At 38.7% G+C, this 20,433-nt stretch overlaps 2 protein-coding genes across 2 annotated transcripts in view; one reads left to right on the top strand and one right to left on the bottom strand.

The window, feature by feature from the left end:
• The window catches only part of baz1b (bromodomain adjacent to zinc finger domain, 1B), an 89,749-nt gene that overhangs the window by 51,964 nt on the left and 17,352 nt on the right, over nt 1–20,433 (bottom strand). The gene's annotated exons all lie outside the window — the stretch shown is intronic.
• On the top strand, nt 3,128–18,652 carry LOC130562709 (guanylate-binding protein 6-like). Its single transcript, XM_057347915.1, has 3 exons — nt 3,128–4,062; nt 11,055–11,297; nt 18,453–18,652. The coding sequence occupies exons 1-3, from the start codon at nt 3,735–3,737 to the stop codon at nt 18,650–18,652; spliced, it is 771 nt and encodes a 256-aa protein (XP_057203898.1). The 5' UTR covers nt 3,128–3,734.

Here is a 20,433-nt window from a genome sequence, read left to right as displayed (position 1 = left end):
AAATGATTATTGTTTCACTATTATGTTTACACTGAAAGTATTGTTGTTTTAAATTACTTTGGTTGTATAGTGCATTTAAACAAATTTATAATCTGACTTTGAGTTAGCCTACATTAATGTGTTAATGTAAAAACGAATGTAGATATAAATGACTGATCATTTTTGCGGCACGATTATAGTATGTTTATATATATAAATGTTTTTACAATTTTCTTTATTTAGGTGTAGAAAAAATGGTCTGTGGCGGAGGAGACAGATGCTTGTTTCTAAAGAGGATAAAGGTTTAAAATCTAATGCTGCTAATCTTGCATTTCAGGCTGCCTAAATCAAGCACACGCAGTTTTATGTTTGCTTCATTTATTTCTTCTCTTTCAGATCTGTCGGAGGCCAGAACAAGCATTCTTCAGCCCCCACAAACCAGCCTGGAGCCTGCCACACAAAGCCAGGCAACCTCGAGCTGTGACCCAGTGCGGTCTTTCACACCCCATAAACATGCACAAATAAAAAAACATTAAAGCATGCATGTTGTCTGTTTTCATTAGAATGCATATTTGTCAAACAAAGAAGCTATCATCTTGCAAATAGATAACAGGGATGTGATTTTCCATATAAATACGGATTTCCGTAGTTTTTGACCTCACTGGGATCACCCGAGTAAATTGCATGAATTTGATTATTTTAATTTATAACTGTCACAGTTGAGAAGGTGTGACATCCTGTGATCATGCGTGACCTCAGTGTTGACTGGGATGATACCCCTGACAGAATGTTTTAGATGTTCTCTATATAAAACACCTGATTCAACTCATCTGCTAGTTACCCAGATAGCAAGAGAGCAGATGAAAACCATGAATCAATGTTCATAATGGTTGATTGGTCAATGTTAATGGAGTTAAATCAATATCACTTTGCACCTGAAATTAATGTGATTTTTTGAGATTTCATCAAACTACCATTATTGTGACCAGTTTTGCTTTAGTTAGGACCATGACTCTTGAACTTTAGTGTTAATTGTGTGTTAATATACATTTGTTAAAACAATGAAAACTAGATCCATAAGAATGAGATGATATTGGTTGTAGTTGTTATCTTAATGTGTGACAATAAGAGCAACAAAGCTGGCACCATATTATGAATTAACAGAAATTACTCTAGAAGACCCTTGCTCACTGAATCAATTAGACATGAAGAATCTGTGTATAAATCTTAACAATGGTGACAATCAACAAAGAAAAGCTTCATGCTGCAATGCATGCTGGGTAACACCATAGTTAAACACTCATTCATGACTCCCAGCATGAGTTGCAGTTGATCTGTTTATCTGATTAGTTTGATGATTGTACCATTGTTGATGTCTAAGTTTGTAAAAAAAAATCCTATTATTGAGACAGAGTACTTCTACATTTGTAAACCACAACATTTATTTCAGTTATTAAAGTATTGCTCATTCTTATTACAGCTCAACACCCATCAAAAAAGTAACTTACTGCATTTTTAAAACATCTCCTCCTTTATGAACGCAATAAGTGTTCTTAGTGAACCACTGTTACAAGCAATGCAAGAGGTAAGAGTTTTCACTTTACCAAAGTCAGGTATAAAGGTCCCAACTAAAGCAAACACTGATAACAATAATGGTAGTTTGTTGAAATTTCAACATTTTTCTACATTCTATTGAGGTACAAAAGTGATATTTATTTCACTCCATTTACATTGACCAATCAACCATATTCAACATTGATTCAGTGGTTTTCACCAGCTCTCTTGCTATCTAAGGTAACTAGCAGATGAGTTGAATCAGGTGTTTTATATAGAGACACATCTAAAACATTCTGTCAGGGGGTTCCTGAGGATCAGGATTGAGAACCCCTGAGGTAAACCACTGACTTGATTTGACTTGAGACTTGACTTGCTCCCACCTCGATTTCTAATCCCGTGCGAATTGGCTATTAATATTAGAGACGTCCTCTGGTATATTATATTACTCATTACCCCTTAACAGCGAATCCGTCCGAAAGGACTTTAGGATGTGTGTCCATCGCAAATATTTAGCAGCAGAAAACCTAGCTTGGAGATGATGATGAGATGTCACGAGCATGATTTAGGTGAGGCTTTAGTTAAAAGTGACAGCGCATTGTTTATGTTCAAAAAAACATTGACTACAAAAAATGAAAATTCACTTCAAAGCATAATAAGTAGCATATAATTTACAGCACTGTGAAAAGAAATACTTGAAAACACATCATGAAAAGTGAATGCACCATGCACCTAACACAGGGTTGCAGTTAATCGGTATTACACATAAAAAGTGAGATCATGTCTTCTTCAGTAAAAAATAATGATTTGTGGTCACACAGCCTTACACTTTCAGATGCTTTCTTGCTGCATGTGAGGGTTTAACCTGCTTGTTTCCCAGCGAGACGGTTCATCAGGTAAGACTTCCCGGTGCGGTAGAGACCCACCACAGCGACCACCACCACCGGCTGCTCAATCTTCTGCAGGATCTCCAGCGCCGACTGCTGCACACACAGCTTCCCATCTGACGTCGTGTCAATGAGGCAAACCGGCTTGTCCATGTTCACTNGAGTTCAGTAATAAAAAGTTTTTTATATCGACTATGCATTCCATTATTCGATGGAACTGCTGTGTTTCATGAGGCTTCGAGGAAATATAAAGTTGAGTATCATCAGCATAACAGTGAAAGCTAACTCCGTGTCGCTTTATTATATCTCCTAGAGGTAGCATGTATAATGCGAAGAGCAGAGGCCCAAGACTGAGCCCTGTGGTACAACGTACTGACTTGCGATTTGCGTGAACCTCATTGTTTATTGCTACAAATTGAAAACGGTCGGATAAATAAGATTTAAACCATTCAAAGCTATTCCAAGATGAAAACCTTATCACTTATTTTTTTCAACATCGAAATGTCAAGAAAACTCCTGACCAAACAACTTTATACTTATGCTCAATAGCACAGCACTCAAACCAAATGAGATCCAATGATGTGATTTTAATGACCACCAAAACTCCATAGGTTAGAACTCCTGGCATTGCCATAACAACAGTAAATAACAACACCAGCTGGCGCCCACACACAACACAACACAACACACACCACACAGCACACGCACACGCACACACACACACACACACACAGTTACAACAAACCAATAATTCTAACACTTTTAGTCAAGGTACAAAAGCCCAAGTCAAGGAAACACTGATCACCATGATGGTGACTTTTATTAGCTGGGAACGTTCTTAAAACATTAACATTATTTAAAACGTTTTCGAAAACATGAAAAACCTCCAAGGAACGTTCTAATAACAAACTTCTGTTAGCTGGGAATGTGTTTGGTGTTCAAAAAGACCAGACCTTGTTTCTCGTTCGCTTTATGTGACCATACTTTATTGTTTTGTCGCTGGAAGCACAGACTCACAGCCCTGGCTGCGTTTTCTGCTCAAAAGGGGGCAGAGACTAGCAGCTCACTTGCACTCACAAGAGACACACACCAAAAGGGCACATTTCTGTGCTGTTTTATGAGCTGAAACTTCGCAAAACATTATGTGGACCCCTATGAGTTATATTACATTTATGTAAAACTAGAAAAAACTCACCTCTTTCAGGAAAATCTAGATTCAAGAGCTCAATTAAATCAAACATTGATCACAGTAATGGTGGCTTGTTGAAATTTCAACACATTTTTCATTATGGGTGTAAAAGTGACATTGGTTGAATGCAATTAACATCGACAGATCAACAGTTTTGCACGGATGTTGAAAGTTGTTTTATTACTTCATGGCATAACATTTTTGTTAGACATCTTGATTCGGTGCTCAACATTTATTTTGTGTTGCCTGAACAAACTGTCAGATATGTTGCTGAAATAACAGAGCATATAAAAGTCCAATCATCAGATGAGGATGTCGATGATTCCAGCCAGTTCGTAAAGTTCTTCCCTAGCTTCATCTGGGCTGTGAGAGACTTTACTCTTGAGCTTAAGATCGATGGCAAAGATGTAACAGAAAATGAGTACCTGGAGTTTGCTCTGAAGCTGAAACATGGTAATTAAAAATAGTCCTTAAAATGATCACAGTGACTGTGTGGCCAGTTTTTTGTTATTAGGTTTGTCAGCAAATGATTTGTATGACTTAAATTCATAGTTTATACTTATGATTTCATAGTATTAGAATATATGTGAATTGTGAGCAGTGTTGGGCACGCTACTTTTAAAAAGTAATTAGTTATGGTTACTAGTTACTTCTCACAAATAGTAATTTAGTAAGTTACTGAGTTACATCATTATAAAAGTAACTCATTACCAGGGAATATAAATATTGTGTTACCTTTTAAAAAATGTTCAAATATGTCAAATAACTTGGATGCCCCCAATATTAAATATGTTAAATGAATGAAATGGAAACTAAATAGAATACATTATTTGTATAAAACATTGTACACTAATCTTCATTATGTTAATGTTGCTGTGGGTCAATGTGAGAGACATTCAATATTTAACATATCATCCCAGTCAACACGTGAGGTCACGCGATGATCACAGTGATGTCACACCCTTCTCATACTGTGACAGTGTGAGTAATATGTGAGCTCGATGTGAATTTATTTTATTTAGTCACCATTAAGGTGATGTGTGTTTGCTTTAGCTGGACTCTTCACCCTTAACTTCTAGATGCTAGTTTAATGTTGCATGCTAGCAGTGTTGGTTGATGAACATCAGTTGTTGTTGTGGCAAAGTAAAATGCTGAATACTGTCTGACTAGTGATAATGATCCACTGATCCAATGTTGTCTTTTTAGTCTGGTTATCATTTTAACATCGTTTCACAGCTTGAGCACACATTGAGTTTGCTGCTGACATTTTGACCTCAGTGAGTTTTCTGAAAGCTCGTGGTGACATCACTATGACATCAAATTGTTGACTAGGAACCAGTGTTCATTTTGACAGCAAATTTTGATTTAGTTTTAGTCATAGTCTTTTGACGAAAATGCAATTTAGTTTTAGTCACATTTTAGTCAACCCCATCATTTTAGTTTTAGTCTAGTTTTAGTCGACGAAATATGAAAAACATTTTAGTCGAATAAATATACATTATATTTAGTCTACTAAAATCTAAATGGTTTAAATCATTTACTTGGTGTAATTAAATGTTCCATACAAAGATTCAACTGTTTTGACATAATTTACTTCACCTTAGAATGAAATTAAACCAGGTCATTACCTTTATTTTTCAGAAAAGTTCAGTAACTAGATTGCATTGTTGGAACACAGAATATTAGACCATGAACGACATGTTCCAGTTCATTCAATCCCATTTGACTCAATTGACTCGTTAAGTAGGGCGTGTTCATTCAGTTCATTCAACCAATGAAACGCTCTGACAGGGCTCACACTCAAAGGCTATTGGCTCATGGCATGCCTCTTTGAAGAAAGAGCTGCACTGTCTTTGCTTGAACAGCAATGAATGAGAATAGCTTTCAAAAAGACATATTATATAAATTGTATTACATTTCTTTAGTCATGCAAACATGTTACATATTTGGTTGGAATGTACAGTTTGACTCACTTCATCACTTCTATAATCAGTAGAGGACAGCGCTGGTTTCTTTTGGCTGACTCTATGTTGCATTTCACGTTATGCAGCAGCTCGTGTTAAAGTTAACATAGGCATATAAAAACCTTTGAGCTTGCCTTCGTAATGTGTTTCGGGGTGACTCGCCTGCAGTCGCGCTTCAAGTTTGCGGCGTTTTACCGGCGATCGTGAAGGAAAATAAGACGCTTTGTAAACCGCGTGGAGACACAGAATACATGTGTGTGCTTCCCCTTCTCCCAGAGACTTCTCTCTGCCGTTTATATGAGATAAGCAGCACATGCGCGCAAACTGATGTCCGCCAGGTGGGACAAGAATATTTTCGTCTCGTTTTTATTAGTTGACGAAAATGTCAGTATATTTTTATTACAGTTTTCGTTATCATGCATTCATTTTTATTTAGTTATCGTCTCGTTTTCGTCAGTGAAAACATGTCGTTAACGAATACTTTTCGTCATAGTTTTCGTTAACGAAATTAACACTGGTATGATTTTAAGTTAGCAACAAATAAAAGTGTTCACAGCTTTGTTATTTTGGTGTCATTATAACACACGGTTAGCTGATGTACAACATTGAACTACTTTTTCAATTAAAATTGCACTTTCAGGGTCTGGTAGCATACTCCTAAGTTACCCGCTGTGTTGGGAGCAGCATTGTCATTTTTCATTTGGACACCAGGTGGTTAACGGGTTACAAGCGCAAAGTGCAGCGCAACATTGATGCACCAAAAAACAATCAACATTAATTTACAGAATTTGTTTAGAACAAAATACCTTTAAATAAATAAAAATAAAAATGAAACTAATAGCCAGAATCAAGTCACAATGTGCAAAATAAATGTGTTTAGGCAAAATGTCTGAAATGCAGGGAACATATTTTCAAAACACAAGCCACAAATAGTTTCCTTAAACATCACGTAACAATGCTGTGCCATCAATACTAGACCAGATTCCCCTCAAACTATTTTTAAAACTACATGATGTTTAATTTAACAAAGTTCAGAGGAGCCGGAGCAGATAATCAGCCCGGCTGATCTGAATCAGCAATCATTGCATTAACCTACCAGCTCAAAGCACGTTCTATAAAAGACAAGCCGTTTTACCTGCATATCTCTACAAGCTTTCAGAATCTGACGCCTGTTAAAACACGCCTCCGCAGGATTTTCACGCTATGCTCCAAGCCGGTGTAGAAATGACCTATACGACCCTCTCCGACCTCAACCGCGCCACACGGGACTATGCTACTCACCGCGAGAGATATATTACTTTCCCATTTGCGTCTTTGAATACATTCAGTTCTCCCATGGCAACGAAGTGAGTCGCGAGCTATGAGCCCTCAACAGAAGTCCACGTTCAGCGTAGGTGTATAATGAACTACATGTTCTCGCTTACACATTGATATTGACGAGTGTTCCAAATCGGAGGTCTCATGAGCATGGAATGCCGACAGCTACTTATACTCCCGCAATGAATCCCATAAGGAATCGGAAAATCAGTCTCTGCACAATCAGCTCCTCCCGCAAGCAAGCAATCCCGAGCTTTTAGATCTCTTGTTTACCGGCGGGCAGCGCAATGCATATGGCTCACCTAGCCGTTACGACGCACGACGCTTGAACTCTTGTCCCCCCTAGCACCCGCGCAGCTCCTCAGCTGAGTTTCCGCCTTCTTCTCGGCGCATCCGTAGCAATAGCCCCCTGCGGTCCTCTAACTCGTGCCATTGTCTCAGTAGACAGCTACTTAGCTTCACATAAGGTGGACCTCTTGTTTGACAGCTATTGAATAACGAGTAGACCAGCGTTTTGATACATCAATATACCTTCTAAATAATTATTACATAAAACCAGATCATAGCCATACATCAAGACTCAGTGTATGAACCTCAACAATGGTAAGAATTCAAACTGAGATCAGCTTAACATCACTGCAATGCATGCTGGGAGTCATGAATGAGTTTTACTACCCAGCATGCATTGCAGCATGACGTTTTCTTCTGATGATTGTCACCGTGTTGAGTTTAATATGGATTCTTATGTCTGTGTGTTTCTCACACATTTATTTCTCATTACGCATATAATAGTTAAGTAAATTCTTCCAACATCTCATTACTCCCAACACTGCTCAACCTCAAGCTGTAAATATGATGATGTAAAGTACCACACAAAAGTAAACTTAAATGAGGTCAGTGGATCATTTTCACTTGGCAGTATTCTCCAAGATGTGGCACTCTACAGTTTATTCCTTTTCCATACAATTGTGATCTCATAAACACACACAAGGAGTATCATTACACAGTGGGTGAAGTCAGTAAACAACATCATACATCAGGTGACTAAATCAATAAATTCACTTGAGCTCACGTATTACTCAACACATCACAGTATGAAATGGTGTGACATCACTGTGATCATCGCGTCGACCTCACGTGTTGACTGGGAGGGCCAGCCCTGGGCAATTTGCTTCCCTAGGGAAGATCTTACCTGGTGCCGCTTGCCTCACAGTCCATTTCACCAATAATCATTGTGCTCAAACATTCACACAGAAACTGCATAGCTGTCTTGATTTTTATATTTATTTTGGAAACACGCAACCCCTCCCCCCCCCCCCACACACACACACATACACATAAAACAAATTATAAATACAATATAAATAAGATTATTGCAAATTTTATACTGATGACTGAAAGTCCAGACGTTCTTGAGCCATTGTTGATCTCAGATAGTTTTTAATCACTTTGAGCTTATAGAAGCTCATTTCAGCAGTAGCGACTGTAACAGGTAGAGTAGCAGAAATTCTCAGAGCGATCCACATATTGGGGTAAATTTCCGTCAGCTTCTTCTTGTGCAGGAAAGTCAGGAGCTCTATGTTTGTCATATCTGGCTGTCCATCATGGCTTAAAGCTGTGCTCTGGGTTTGGCAGTGCTCCAGCAGCTCTTCTTCGGACATGTTGGGAAAGTTGAGGAGCACTCAAAATTTGCCATTTACCTCCCCCAGGGTCTGAAATCTCTCATCTAGTGAAGAAAGGGCTGTATCTACATTAACTACATTAAAATTGTTTTTCCATTTTTTGAAGTGCATCACCAATAGGCTCATCTGGAGCGTCATAACCAAACTGCCTTTTTGTGGTTCTCAACCGCTTTTGTTTGAGTACAGCTTCCACGTTCATCTTGTCACACATTTCCTTTGTAGTTCTCTGTGCACTTGTAAACCCAGTACTTCTGTAGCTGTAAAGAGAATCTCTGGTTTTCTTCAGCAAGTCAACAGCCACATCTAGTTGCACGGAGGGTGATTGCATTAGTTTACTCAGATGCTCGATCTTGCTGTGGATGTCATACCATATGATTGTGCAAATAGAAAATCGGTAGGATCCAATCTCCTCTGCCAAAGACTGATCTTCAACTTTCACTACAGGGTCTGCAGTAGTTTCCCTCACCTCCAGAAGAGCCTCTCTGACTTGCCCTGCCTGGTACCTTACTGCCTGGTTGCTGTCGATTCTGCTTTCCCACCTGGTATCTGACCATATTTTCAGGGTCGTTTTGACATGTTTCAGGAGGGTATCCCATCTATGGGAGGAGGCTGAGAAGAGTTTGAGTAATTTAGCTAAATATCCAAAGTAGCCAATGGCATCTGGTGATCTCTTAGCAGCATCATCTACCACCAAATTTAACATGTGGTCACCACATGCGACAAAAAAGGCTCTTAAGTTCAGCTGAAGAAGCCTAGCCTGAACACCCTTATTTTTGTTCATGTTGGCACCATTATCAAAGGATTGTCCTCTACAGCCCTCAAAGGGGATGTTCAGCTCCTCCAGTCTTTTGAGAATGACAGAAGACAAACGTTCCCCTGTTGACTCCTCTGCCTGAAAAAAGCCCATGAAATGTTCTTTAATTTGTGGTGATTCTTCTAGTGAAACAATTCTGACAATGACAGAGAGCTGTTCTTAATGAATCAGACCAAGGGTACAATCTAAAACGATGGAGAAATACTTTGAGCTCTTGATCACTTCCACTATTTTCCAGTATTTTTGTGCTGATTGAGTCTAATGGTTGTTGTAAACTTTTGAAACCTTAGTGAATGCACAGAGGTCTTTTATTGCAGTGACATTACTACGCTGATAAACATTTGCCATGCAAATCATCATTGCACACCTGTCAGTCATACGGGCTCTCGGGCGGTCCCTGGCCAGAAAAGCGTACAAAGTTCCCAGAACTTTTCCACTCTGCCAAGCCCCCGACGGCAACTTTCGACAGCGCCATGCTGGCCCACACCCCCACAAGTCACCTCAGCAATGCGAGCACGCCTCCGCTGGTGGCACAGACGTATCTTTGGCTCTATCTCTTTCAATCCTCTGCCCTGTCCATGGCCCACTGCCCCTCCGTCGGACTCTAGCGTGAGGCTGCCTCCGCTAGAGGCACAGGCCTTGGCTTCCTTGCCTCCTGGCTTTTCTTCTAGCTTTGCCCCAGGAGCCGACCCAAACGTGAGGCTGCCTCCGTTAGGGGGCATAAACATTTGAACCCTTTCCGCTCCGCGCGCGCTGCTTCTCCCACCAAAGACGCGCCGCATGAAGAGCAGCAAACACGTGCTTATTTGAACAACACTAGTGCAGACACGCAGAGCAGGTAAACGGACACACAGCAGTAAACAAAATGCAGCAAATATTAAAGCATTTGTATCCGTCAGTCTGTTTACTGTTTGCTAGATGTCTCCATCCTTTCAACCAGATTTGAGATATTTTATTAACCATAACGTCTTTATCTACATTTAGCATTAGCATTATTGGTCAGCATGTAAACATTTGTGACCGTTAAAAAACCCAGGCTACAGTCTCATAATCAAATGGATTACTAGACAACAAGCATCAAATATTTACTTCAAGATTTTGGTATTATTCAGTCAATATTGAAGATTTTGTTATATTTTCACAGAATAGTCTGTAGGATGGTCTTATGAAGGACATTTGCTGGGTTTTCACAAGCAGGTTCAGATTTTGTAATGAACGTTTTAATTCGGAAATTATTTAAAGATAGAAGTAGTTCTGGCATGAATGTGAAAAGGTGAAAATGCCATGGAAAGGCTAATTTAGTAAGTAACTTTGTTTTATGTTTATGATTTTAATTGTTATATAGCATTTTCATTGTTACATTACATTTGCTGTTTGCATGTTGTCAGTAGTTTTTATTTACAAATATGAATTATCAGACTTCTTTTAAGAGTGCATTCCCCTAAAGCCACAGAGCCTATACATACATATATCAAAATATAAAATAAATGGCCTGATAAAAGATCATATATTTTATACAGTATATCCAACTGGGCTAAATTGATTAAATATTTATTTATTTTCAAAAAACATATTGTCCGGACCTCCGTTTGGAAGAAAATATAAAGACCGGACCTCTTGGAACTTTAATTGAATACCCCTGGTATATACCATGTTCCTGTTTTCTAGGCACTTCAAAAAAAGTGATGGAGTACAACCTGCCCAGGGAGTGCATCCAAAAATTCTTCCCTTCCAGGACTTGCTTCACTTTCCCATTTCCAACTGCTCCAGAGTATGTGTCTCGTCTGGAAAGCTTGGCTCCCGCTGACCTTGATCCTAAATTCATGGAGGTCACAGATTGTTTCTGCAGGTTGGTCTTTCAGGACAGCCAAGTGAAGACGCTGAAAGATGGATACACTGTCACTGGCAGGGGTGAGTAAAAATAGAAAATATCAGAGGTGGGAGCAAGTCAAGTCTCAAGTCAAATCAAGTCAAGTCAGTGATTTACCTCAGGGGTTCTCAATCCTGATCCTCAGGAACCCCCTGACAGAATGTTTTAGATGTCTCTCTATATAAAACACCTGATTCAACTCATCTGCTAGTTACCCAGATAGCGATTGTAGAATTTTTTTGAGATTTCATCAAACTACCATTATTGTGACCAGTCTTTGCTTTAGTTAGGACCATGACTCTTGAACTTTAGTGTTAATTGTGTGTTAATATACATTTGTTAAAACAATGAAAACTGAGATCCATAAGAATGAGATGATATTGGTTGTAGTTGTTATCTTAATGTGTGACAATAAGAGCAACAAAGCTGGCACCATATTATGAATTAACAGAAATTACTCTAGAAGACCCTTGCTCACTGAATCAATTAGACATGAAGAATCTGTGTATAAATCTTAACAATGGTGACAATCAACAAAGAAAAGCTTCATGCTGCAATGCATGCTGGGTAACACCATATTAGAACACTCATTCATGACTCCCAGCATACGTTGTAGTTGATCTGTTTATCTGGATTAGTTTGATGATTGTAACCATTGTTGATGTCTAAGTTTGTAAAAAAAAATCCTATTATTGAGACAGAGTACTTCTACATTTGTAAACCACAACATTTATTTCAGTTATAAAAGTATTGCTCATTCTTATTACAGCTCAACACCCATCAAAAAAGTAACTTACTGCATTTTTAAAACATCTCCTCCTTTATGAACGCAATAAGTGTTCTTAGTGAACCACTGTTACAAGCAATGCAAGAGGTAAGAGTTTTCACTTTACCAAAGTCAGGTATAAAGGTCCCAACTAAAGCAAACACTGATAACAATAATGGTAGTTTGTTGAAATTTCAACATTTTTTAACATTCTATTGAGGTACAAAAGTGATATTTATTTCACTCCATTTACATTGACCAATCAACCATATTCAACATTGATTCAGTGGTTTTCACCAGCTCTCTTGCTATCTAAGGTAACTAGCAGACAGAGGTGGGTAGTCCCAGGGGCCAAAGAGTAAAAGTCCTGCCATATTTTTGTTTCACCCATGAACCCATGAGCTGATTTCACCAGAGGAGGAACCAAGTCATTCCTTTCAAGTCTCAAGTCACATCCAAGTCCTCAAAGAGTGAAAGTTAATGAGATAATTAAGTGAGTAATTTAATGATGATTGAGCATTAGTGATGAACACCTTCTGTTATTGAGAATCACAGAGGATCAGATGTTGATGTTTTATTGGTTAAATGATGCCACCATCATGGAGATCAGTGTTTGCTTTAGTTGGGCTCTGGGCTCTTGACCCTTGACCCGTGTGTTAGATTTCTCTCTCTATCAATGCATGTGCTGTGCAGTGAGCAATTCTTCACTGTAATCATATGATGAGATTGGGGCAGTTGTGGCCTAATGGTTAGAGAGTCGGACTCGTGACCAGAATGTTGCCGGTTTGATTCTCAGGGCCGGCGGGTAACAATTGAGGTGCCCTTGAGCAAGGCACCTTACCCCTACTTGCTCCCCGGGCGCTGCAGTGATAGCTGCCCACTGCTCCGGAGGTGTGTTCACCACTTGATGTGCGTGTGTTCACTACTCTCTGGATGGGTTAAATGCAGAGGTCACATTTCGTTGCCTTGTACATGTGCAATGACAATAAAGTTGAATCTAATCTAATATAATCATTCAAAAGACTGGTTCACCGATTCTCTTATATTCTGACATAATGACGTTACTCGCCCTGACAAAACGCGTCAAGTCCCGACCGGCTGGGATGAAAATACACTCGACACATTCAAATATAAACCAAAACCAGTAATCATAACTTCTGTCAGTTAACGCATCATGTCATGATCTGTTTCTTACATATATGTTTTGCAACTAAAGCACCCAAACAGGCACAGTGAAGTGCAGCAAACTATGACATTTTAAGTCTTAAAGATAAAAAGTGAATAATTAATCTTCATCATCATTTTACAGAAAATATTTGATCCATGCATAATTCAATACGATTTATGTGTTATTAAAAAAACTTACGCTTTGCCAGATTGCTCCATATATTTTAAGTCCTCGGTTCACGTGCGCTCGTAACATTAGCACAGCATCAGTTGTCCACACTGTTCTGTAGCCTCACGGTGAATCACGCATGCTCACTATCATTAGCTCATCGGTTCTCACTCACGATCGACCGACTCGACGTGTCCGAAAGAAGCGGCTCTTCGGTTCGTGTACTGCTGAATCGAAAGCTGTTGCGAACCGGCTCTTGACTCGAGAACGAGACCGCTCTAGCAGTGGCATGAACGTAAACGGGCTGCAGATTGGTTTACTTACAGTGATAAGGCAGTAATAAAGTCCTAAACATCTTTCCAATGTGTTTTATAGTATCCACCTCTGTTTTATAAAAATATCTGACTAAAACCCTATTCGCACGGGATTAGTATTACCTGGGGACCTCTGGTCATTTGTAATAATTGCAGAGATTGTCTGTGATCATGTAGCGCATTCGCACGGGATAAGTGAAGCCTGTGATTTTACTCAAATTTACTGACTTATTTCCCGGATGTGATGGCAAGGCTTTGCATATAGTTTGAATAGCCTATTGTTGTATGGTGTTTAATGATATATGACCTGTCAGCATTTGAGACCCGCGATCGGGTGATCTTCTGTCGGGCGCGATCACGGGTCTCAAATGCTGACAATGTTAAATCCCCATTCACACAGCCCGCTGATCCCGGAAAATTGCCAAAAATTGCCAGAGTGCCTTCTGTGTGAACGCAAACGCATCCCGGATAGATCCGAAAAATGATTCTGGAAAGGGGACCTATAACATTAACGGGAACAGTCCCGGAAAGCGCCCTGTGTGAACAAAAGGCAGAAACAATGCCGTAAAAGCCATGTAGTGATGGCACACATCTATAATAAATCGTAAATAATTTGGCTATGAAAACAAATATAGTTAAGCATTATTTTTTTTCGTTTGTAAATCAAAAACTACTATTTGTCTTTAGCTTAAGCATGGATGAATGCAAGAGTCCTAATCACCAAACATAAGGTCAGATGCGAGAATAGAGTTGTCTGCTTCTAAACGCTTTTAAACTTGAAATTACTTCTATCAAAAATATTAACACGAAATACACACGCTTCAATAAACTTGATCGCTTACCAACCTTAAAAACGGCTGTGTGCACCTTCCGTGCTCGTGCTGCGGAGAAGCCGTGTGTTTCTGTGCAAAATTGGAAATATCGCATAAAACATTTGCGAATAAGAACCGTTTCCATCCAACTAGTCAGCCGTCACTGTCCTAATAAACTGCCACTAAATATCCGTAAGAATAGTAAGAGAAGCCACTGAATATTATAATTTTCATATATAATAATACTTGCGCAAGCAGACGATTACGAAACACAATAAATGCAAGATCAGTACTCTGGTTAGTCAGGTTTCGCCGTCTCATAGTGCAGTTACGAGACTTTTTGGAGGAATTTATTCGGCAAATGCTTTTATCTCCCATTATTCCATTAACTCTTTTTCAAAAAATGAAAAACCACCTCAAGCGAGCGTAAAAGCTTTTTTTTTGCGAATTAAAGGTTTTTAATTCGAAATTTGGTGTTTCCATCACTCGTTTCTGATGCGAAACTTCAAAATGCGAATAAAACCAGAGTGATGGAAACCCGCTTGTTAACAGACTAATCCAAACTATCACCTACCGTGATCATATACCGACCTTAGTGTTTATTTGTGGTTTTTATAGAATTATGTGCAATATCTTTAGGTCTCATTAGCGGGTTTTTCATTCGATCTGCGTGATCTTATTCCGAAATGGTTACAAAATCTAAATGCTCAAAAACTTTTCTCAAACTTTGTTTTAAAAAACGATAAACTTATTTTTAAACTCACATTGTTGTACATCATATTACTGAAAAATATTATACCGTGCCTTTTGTATTGCATTAGGCTAGTTGCAAAAATACTGGCTCATTTTAACTTCGCAGGATTCCGTTATATTTTTTTATTAAGGTTGTGTAAATTTGCACTGAACAATACTGAACAATTTGCATTTATATGTTTTCATATGACATTTTATATTTAGCTTATATTTAGCTTAATCTCTTGGGCTATAGCCTACCTTGCGTTCTTGTGCCTCTTCGTTGTTCTGCATTTACCAATAAAAATATAAATACAAAAGTTTTTTTTTTAAATTGACGTCTTTGTCATTTGCAAAAGGCAACAATACATGCTACAGAATAATAACCAAAAAAAGAGATTGTTAATTAAGCCTAAATAAAATAGGCCTAATTAATAAAGGAAGGCAGTAATAAATAACAAACTGCGCTATTTAGCCACCTAAAAACACAAGTATCGTTCAATCAACTCAACTCAACTACTTATTTATTTATATAGCGCTTTTACAATTTTCATTGTTACAAAGCAGCTGACATGAGACACATTGACTACAAGCAAAACAATCAAAGTTGTACCTGCAAAAACAAGAAAAGGTTGAAAACACAGAAGACAGACATACCCACACACAAAACACTCCACACACACAACACGCACACGCACCAACACACACAGACACAGAGACACACACACACACGAGACGTCGCACGCACACACACACAACACACACACACACACACACACACCGTATGTCACACACAGACAAGTACGCACACACACACACGCTCAGTGAGAGCACACATTTAGGATAAAGGAGAGAGAAGCACAGGTCAAATATAACAGATAATAAATTCCTATATGCAATATTAATTAAGTAAAACTTTAAGATTCTAAAGCAGCCCCCCCGGTCAGGCAGATAGTGCAAAAACAGTATGCAAACGGTGGCGAGGAACCCAAAACTCTAATCGAGAAAAAAAACCTCAGGAGAACCCAGGCCCAACCAGGGGATTCCAGTTCCCCTCTGGCAAAAGTGCTGCCTCTGCACAAAGCTCCAGAGAACTTGCAAAACAAGGCTAAATAAAATAAAATACTTAATAATAAAATAAATTATAGTTTAAGATTATCATTAATAATCTAATAGCATTTGAAGTTTTTGTGGTGAAGACATGTCAAGAGACCGCGTCCTTTTCTTTCTCAGCTCTATCATCTCAGCTCTTGTCAGGTCCACAGTTCACACAGTTATCAACCCTCATTTCACGACAAAAAAATGCACATTACATAACTTTGCAGTATATTACGCCATGTGTCTTTAGGGATCTTCACGGAATGTGTGTGAACGCACGCACAGATTCCAGAAAATCACTGGCAGTGTGAATGACAAAATCTAACGATCCCGGGACAAATTCCGGACACATTTTCCGTGTATTTTCTGGGATCTCTATGTGAAAAGTGCTTTTACAAGCGTTTCCAAGATAAATAAATAAACGGAAGACTCCCGGTCAAAACAACAGTTTTGACAATGTGTGGAAATGAATCCGCAACCAAATTAATATCAAAACAGCCTCCATTATTAGCAAACGGTGGATAAACCTTGAAAAATGGATATAGATTATATTAGATTAGATTAGATTACATCTTATATGTCGTTTACACATGTACAAGTACAAGGCAACGAAATGTAGTTTAGGTCTAACCAGAAGTGCAATAAGCAAGTGCAGGATATACAGTTGTGCATAAATACATAAATACAGGATAAAGCAAAATTATGAAGAATTTACAAGTGGAATGTACTATGACCATTATATACAGATGGCTATTTACTGAAAACAGAAATTTACTGATGGATATGTACAATATAAATTAGACTATGCAGAACAGTAGTGCAATGAATATAAAGTGCATAAATTATGGACAGCAGTATTAAGTTAAAGTAAACAGTGCAGTAGATGAGTTATTCAGTATTCAGTACATAGTATGGAGTGCAAATGATGGGTATATGTGTAATAATCCAGTAGTGCAAATAACATTAGTACATAGTACTGGAGTGCAAATGATGCAGTATATGTATAAATAGTCCGGAAGAGCAAGTAAACATGTAGTACATGTGTAGACAGTCCAGTCGTGCACTTGAAGGCCTGTAGTGCAATAAACAAAACAATATAGCAGCATTAAGTAGAGGTATATGAGGGGGTTGTGGAATCAGCGGGGGGTAGAGTTCAATAGCAAGACAGCTCTGGGAAAAAAGCTGTTTCTCAGTCTGCTAGTCCTTGTCCGGAGGCATCTGAGGCGCCTGCCAGAAGGCAGGAGAGAAAACAGTCTGTGGGCGGGGTGAGAGGAGTCCTTAAAAATGCGCGAGCTCGACCAGACAGCGTTTCCTCTGGATGTCCTCAATGGCTGAAAGTGGAGTCCCTGTGATGCGCTGGGGGTTTTCACCCCAAACACACACTCAGTAATGAAACATCCATGCTGTGTTTTATCCATGCTTGTCTAATCTAATTAAAATAAGTAAAAGCTTCATCCACACAATATGGGATGAAATCAAGCATTAGATTATTTTTTAGCCTAATAATTCCTTTTTCACACTTATGAAGTAGCCTAATTTTCGAATTTAAACAGCAGTATATCATTTCTATAAACACTATCTGTTGTATTGCCTATCATAACATAGATTATTTCCAGGGGAGTGAAGATGAACGACATTGTGATTTTGTTTGTCCGTTTAGGGCTGCTGTAACAAAATGGGGCGAATTACATGTATGTAGGGCCGCTCTGTATGTAGATTATAACTAGCTTTTCTAAGGTATTACAAACATAACGTTCATTCGTAAGGTCTTTATACACCTCTGAAGAAATGTTTTCGTATATTATATTGCATTTCTGTCAATAGATATACATAAAACCGTTTGTTTTCTAAAAGGCATGGTAACCGATTTCTGAAAACACTAAAGAAAACTGAGTCGGGCCTAGTACCAAAACAAACTTGTAGCCAATCAGCAGTAAGGGGCGGGAAGAGAGCAAGTGGGCATTAGAAAGACGGTAGAAGAGTTATGATGTTTGAGGGCCGAGCAATGCAAGTTTTGTTGTCGATTTCAAATAACAACAACCGTATCAGAAATAAGTTACCCCGCCTTTAACTGTTTTTTGTTAATTCGAGATTCTCTTTTCTTTATCATTATGTTTTACATATTTTTCTTCTTAAAGTTTTTGGTAATCTGGCAAAAACATATGTGGACACCATCTCTAGTGGAGCTGTGCCGTGTCTGGAGAACGCTGTGATTGCCATGGCAACGATTGAGAATGAGGCTGCAGTGAAGGAGGGGCTTGAGCTGTACAAGAGTGGAATGGAGAAGTTGAAGATGTCCTTCCCTCTGGAACTGAAGAATGTGTNAGAGGCAAGATGATATTCCACAGTGTGAACAGAAAGCAAGCTAACACGCTATTGCTATGCTAACGGCGTTAAGTTAACTATCACTTTTGGTTTAGACTCTTCCAAGTAAATAACAGGAACAGGGTTATTGAGATATAAGGATAAGTTAGCAACGACAATAATAATTAACGAAAATAAAATACACTAATATTAGAGCGAAGTGGTAAGAGCACTGATACAGACAAGCTGCCGGCAGCGATGCAGGAAACAGGAAGCAGGATGCAGGAAACAGGATTTTGGTGGGCCTTTCAAAACACAAGCCACAAATAGTTCGTTAAACATCACGTAACAATGCTGTGCCATGCAATACTAGACCAGATATCCCCTCGAAACTATTTTTAAAACTACATGATGTTTAATTTAACAAAGTTCAGGAGGAGCCGGAGCAGATAATCAGCCCGGCTGATCTGCAATCAGCAATCATTGCATGTAACCTACCAGCTCAAAGCAACGTTCCTATAAACAGACAAGCCGTTTTACCTGCATCATCTCTACAAGCTTTCAGAATCTGACGCACACGCTTCCTTTTTATTACTGAGAATGACAAGTTCCGAAAGTCTGCACCGTGCTTGCTATACGCGGTGATTTATATTACTTTATTATTATTCTTTTGAATCATGTAGCGCAAAATTCAGTCTAAGTAACGAAGCACGTGCATTTACATGAACTTTACTGTTTACTGTATAGAACACATTTGTTATATTGAGTAATGCCAAAGGAGGCTTGGATGGGATTATAAACATGGAGAAATGTTGACAAGAAAACTGTTAATTTGGGGGATAGTAGAGAGTGAGATCCAGCTGTTTTGAGACAAATCATTTATAAAGCCTTTATAATATCTGTTTACGCACATAAACGTTGCATCAACTTATAAATAAGAAACACATACATCAAGACTCAGTGTATGAACCTCAACAATGGTAAGAATAAACTGAGAAGCTTCATCCTGCAATGCATCCTGGGAGTCATGAATGAGTTTTACCCAGCATGCATTGCAGCATGACGTTTTCATTCTGATGATTGTCACCGTCGTTGAGTTTAATATGTGATTCTTGATGTCTGTGTGTTTCTCACACAGACATCTTATTTCTCCAACCGCATATAATTGTTAAAGTAATCNATACATCTCATCTACCCCAACACTGCCCAACCTCAAGCTGTAAAATGAGATTAAAACCACACAAAAAATTCAACATGAGGTCAGTGGATCATTATCACTATCGAGCAGTATTCTCCAAATGATTTGACTTCAGTTTATTCCTTTGCCTTAACAATTGTGATTCATAAACCACCAATCACCAGTCAACCAATGGTGACTAAATCAAATAAATTCACATTGAGCTCACATATTACTCACACTATCACAGTGTGATAATGGTGTGACATCACTGTGATCATCGCGTCACCTCACGTGTTGACTGGGAGGGCCAGCCCTGGGCAATTTGCTTCCCTAGGGAAGATCTTACCTGGTGCCGCTTGCCTCACAGTCCATTTCACCAATAATCATTGTGCTCAAACATTCACACAGAAACTGCATAGCTGTCTTGATTTTTATATTTATTTTGGAAACACGCAACCCCTCCCCCCCCCCCCACACACACACACATACACATAAAACAAATTATAAATACAATATAAATAAGATTATTGCAAATTTTATACTGATGACTGAAAGTCCAGACGTTCTTGAGCCATTGTTGATCTCAGATAGTTTTTAATCACTTTGAGCTTATAGAAGCTCATTTCAGCAGTAGC

This window comes from Triplophysa rosa, linkage group LG12 (assembly GCF_024868665.1).
Source record: "Triplophysa rosa linkage group LG12, Trosa_1v2, whole genome shotgun sequence".
NCBI lineage: Eukaryota > Metazoa > Chordata > Actinopteri > Cypriniformes > Nemacheilidae > Triplophysa > Triplophysa rosa.
Note: the sequence above shows the minus strand (reverse complement) of the source record. Positions and strands in the feature narration are given on the sequence as shown.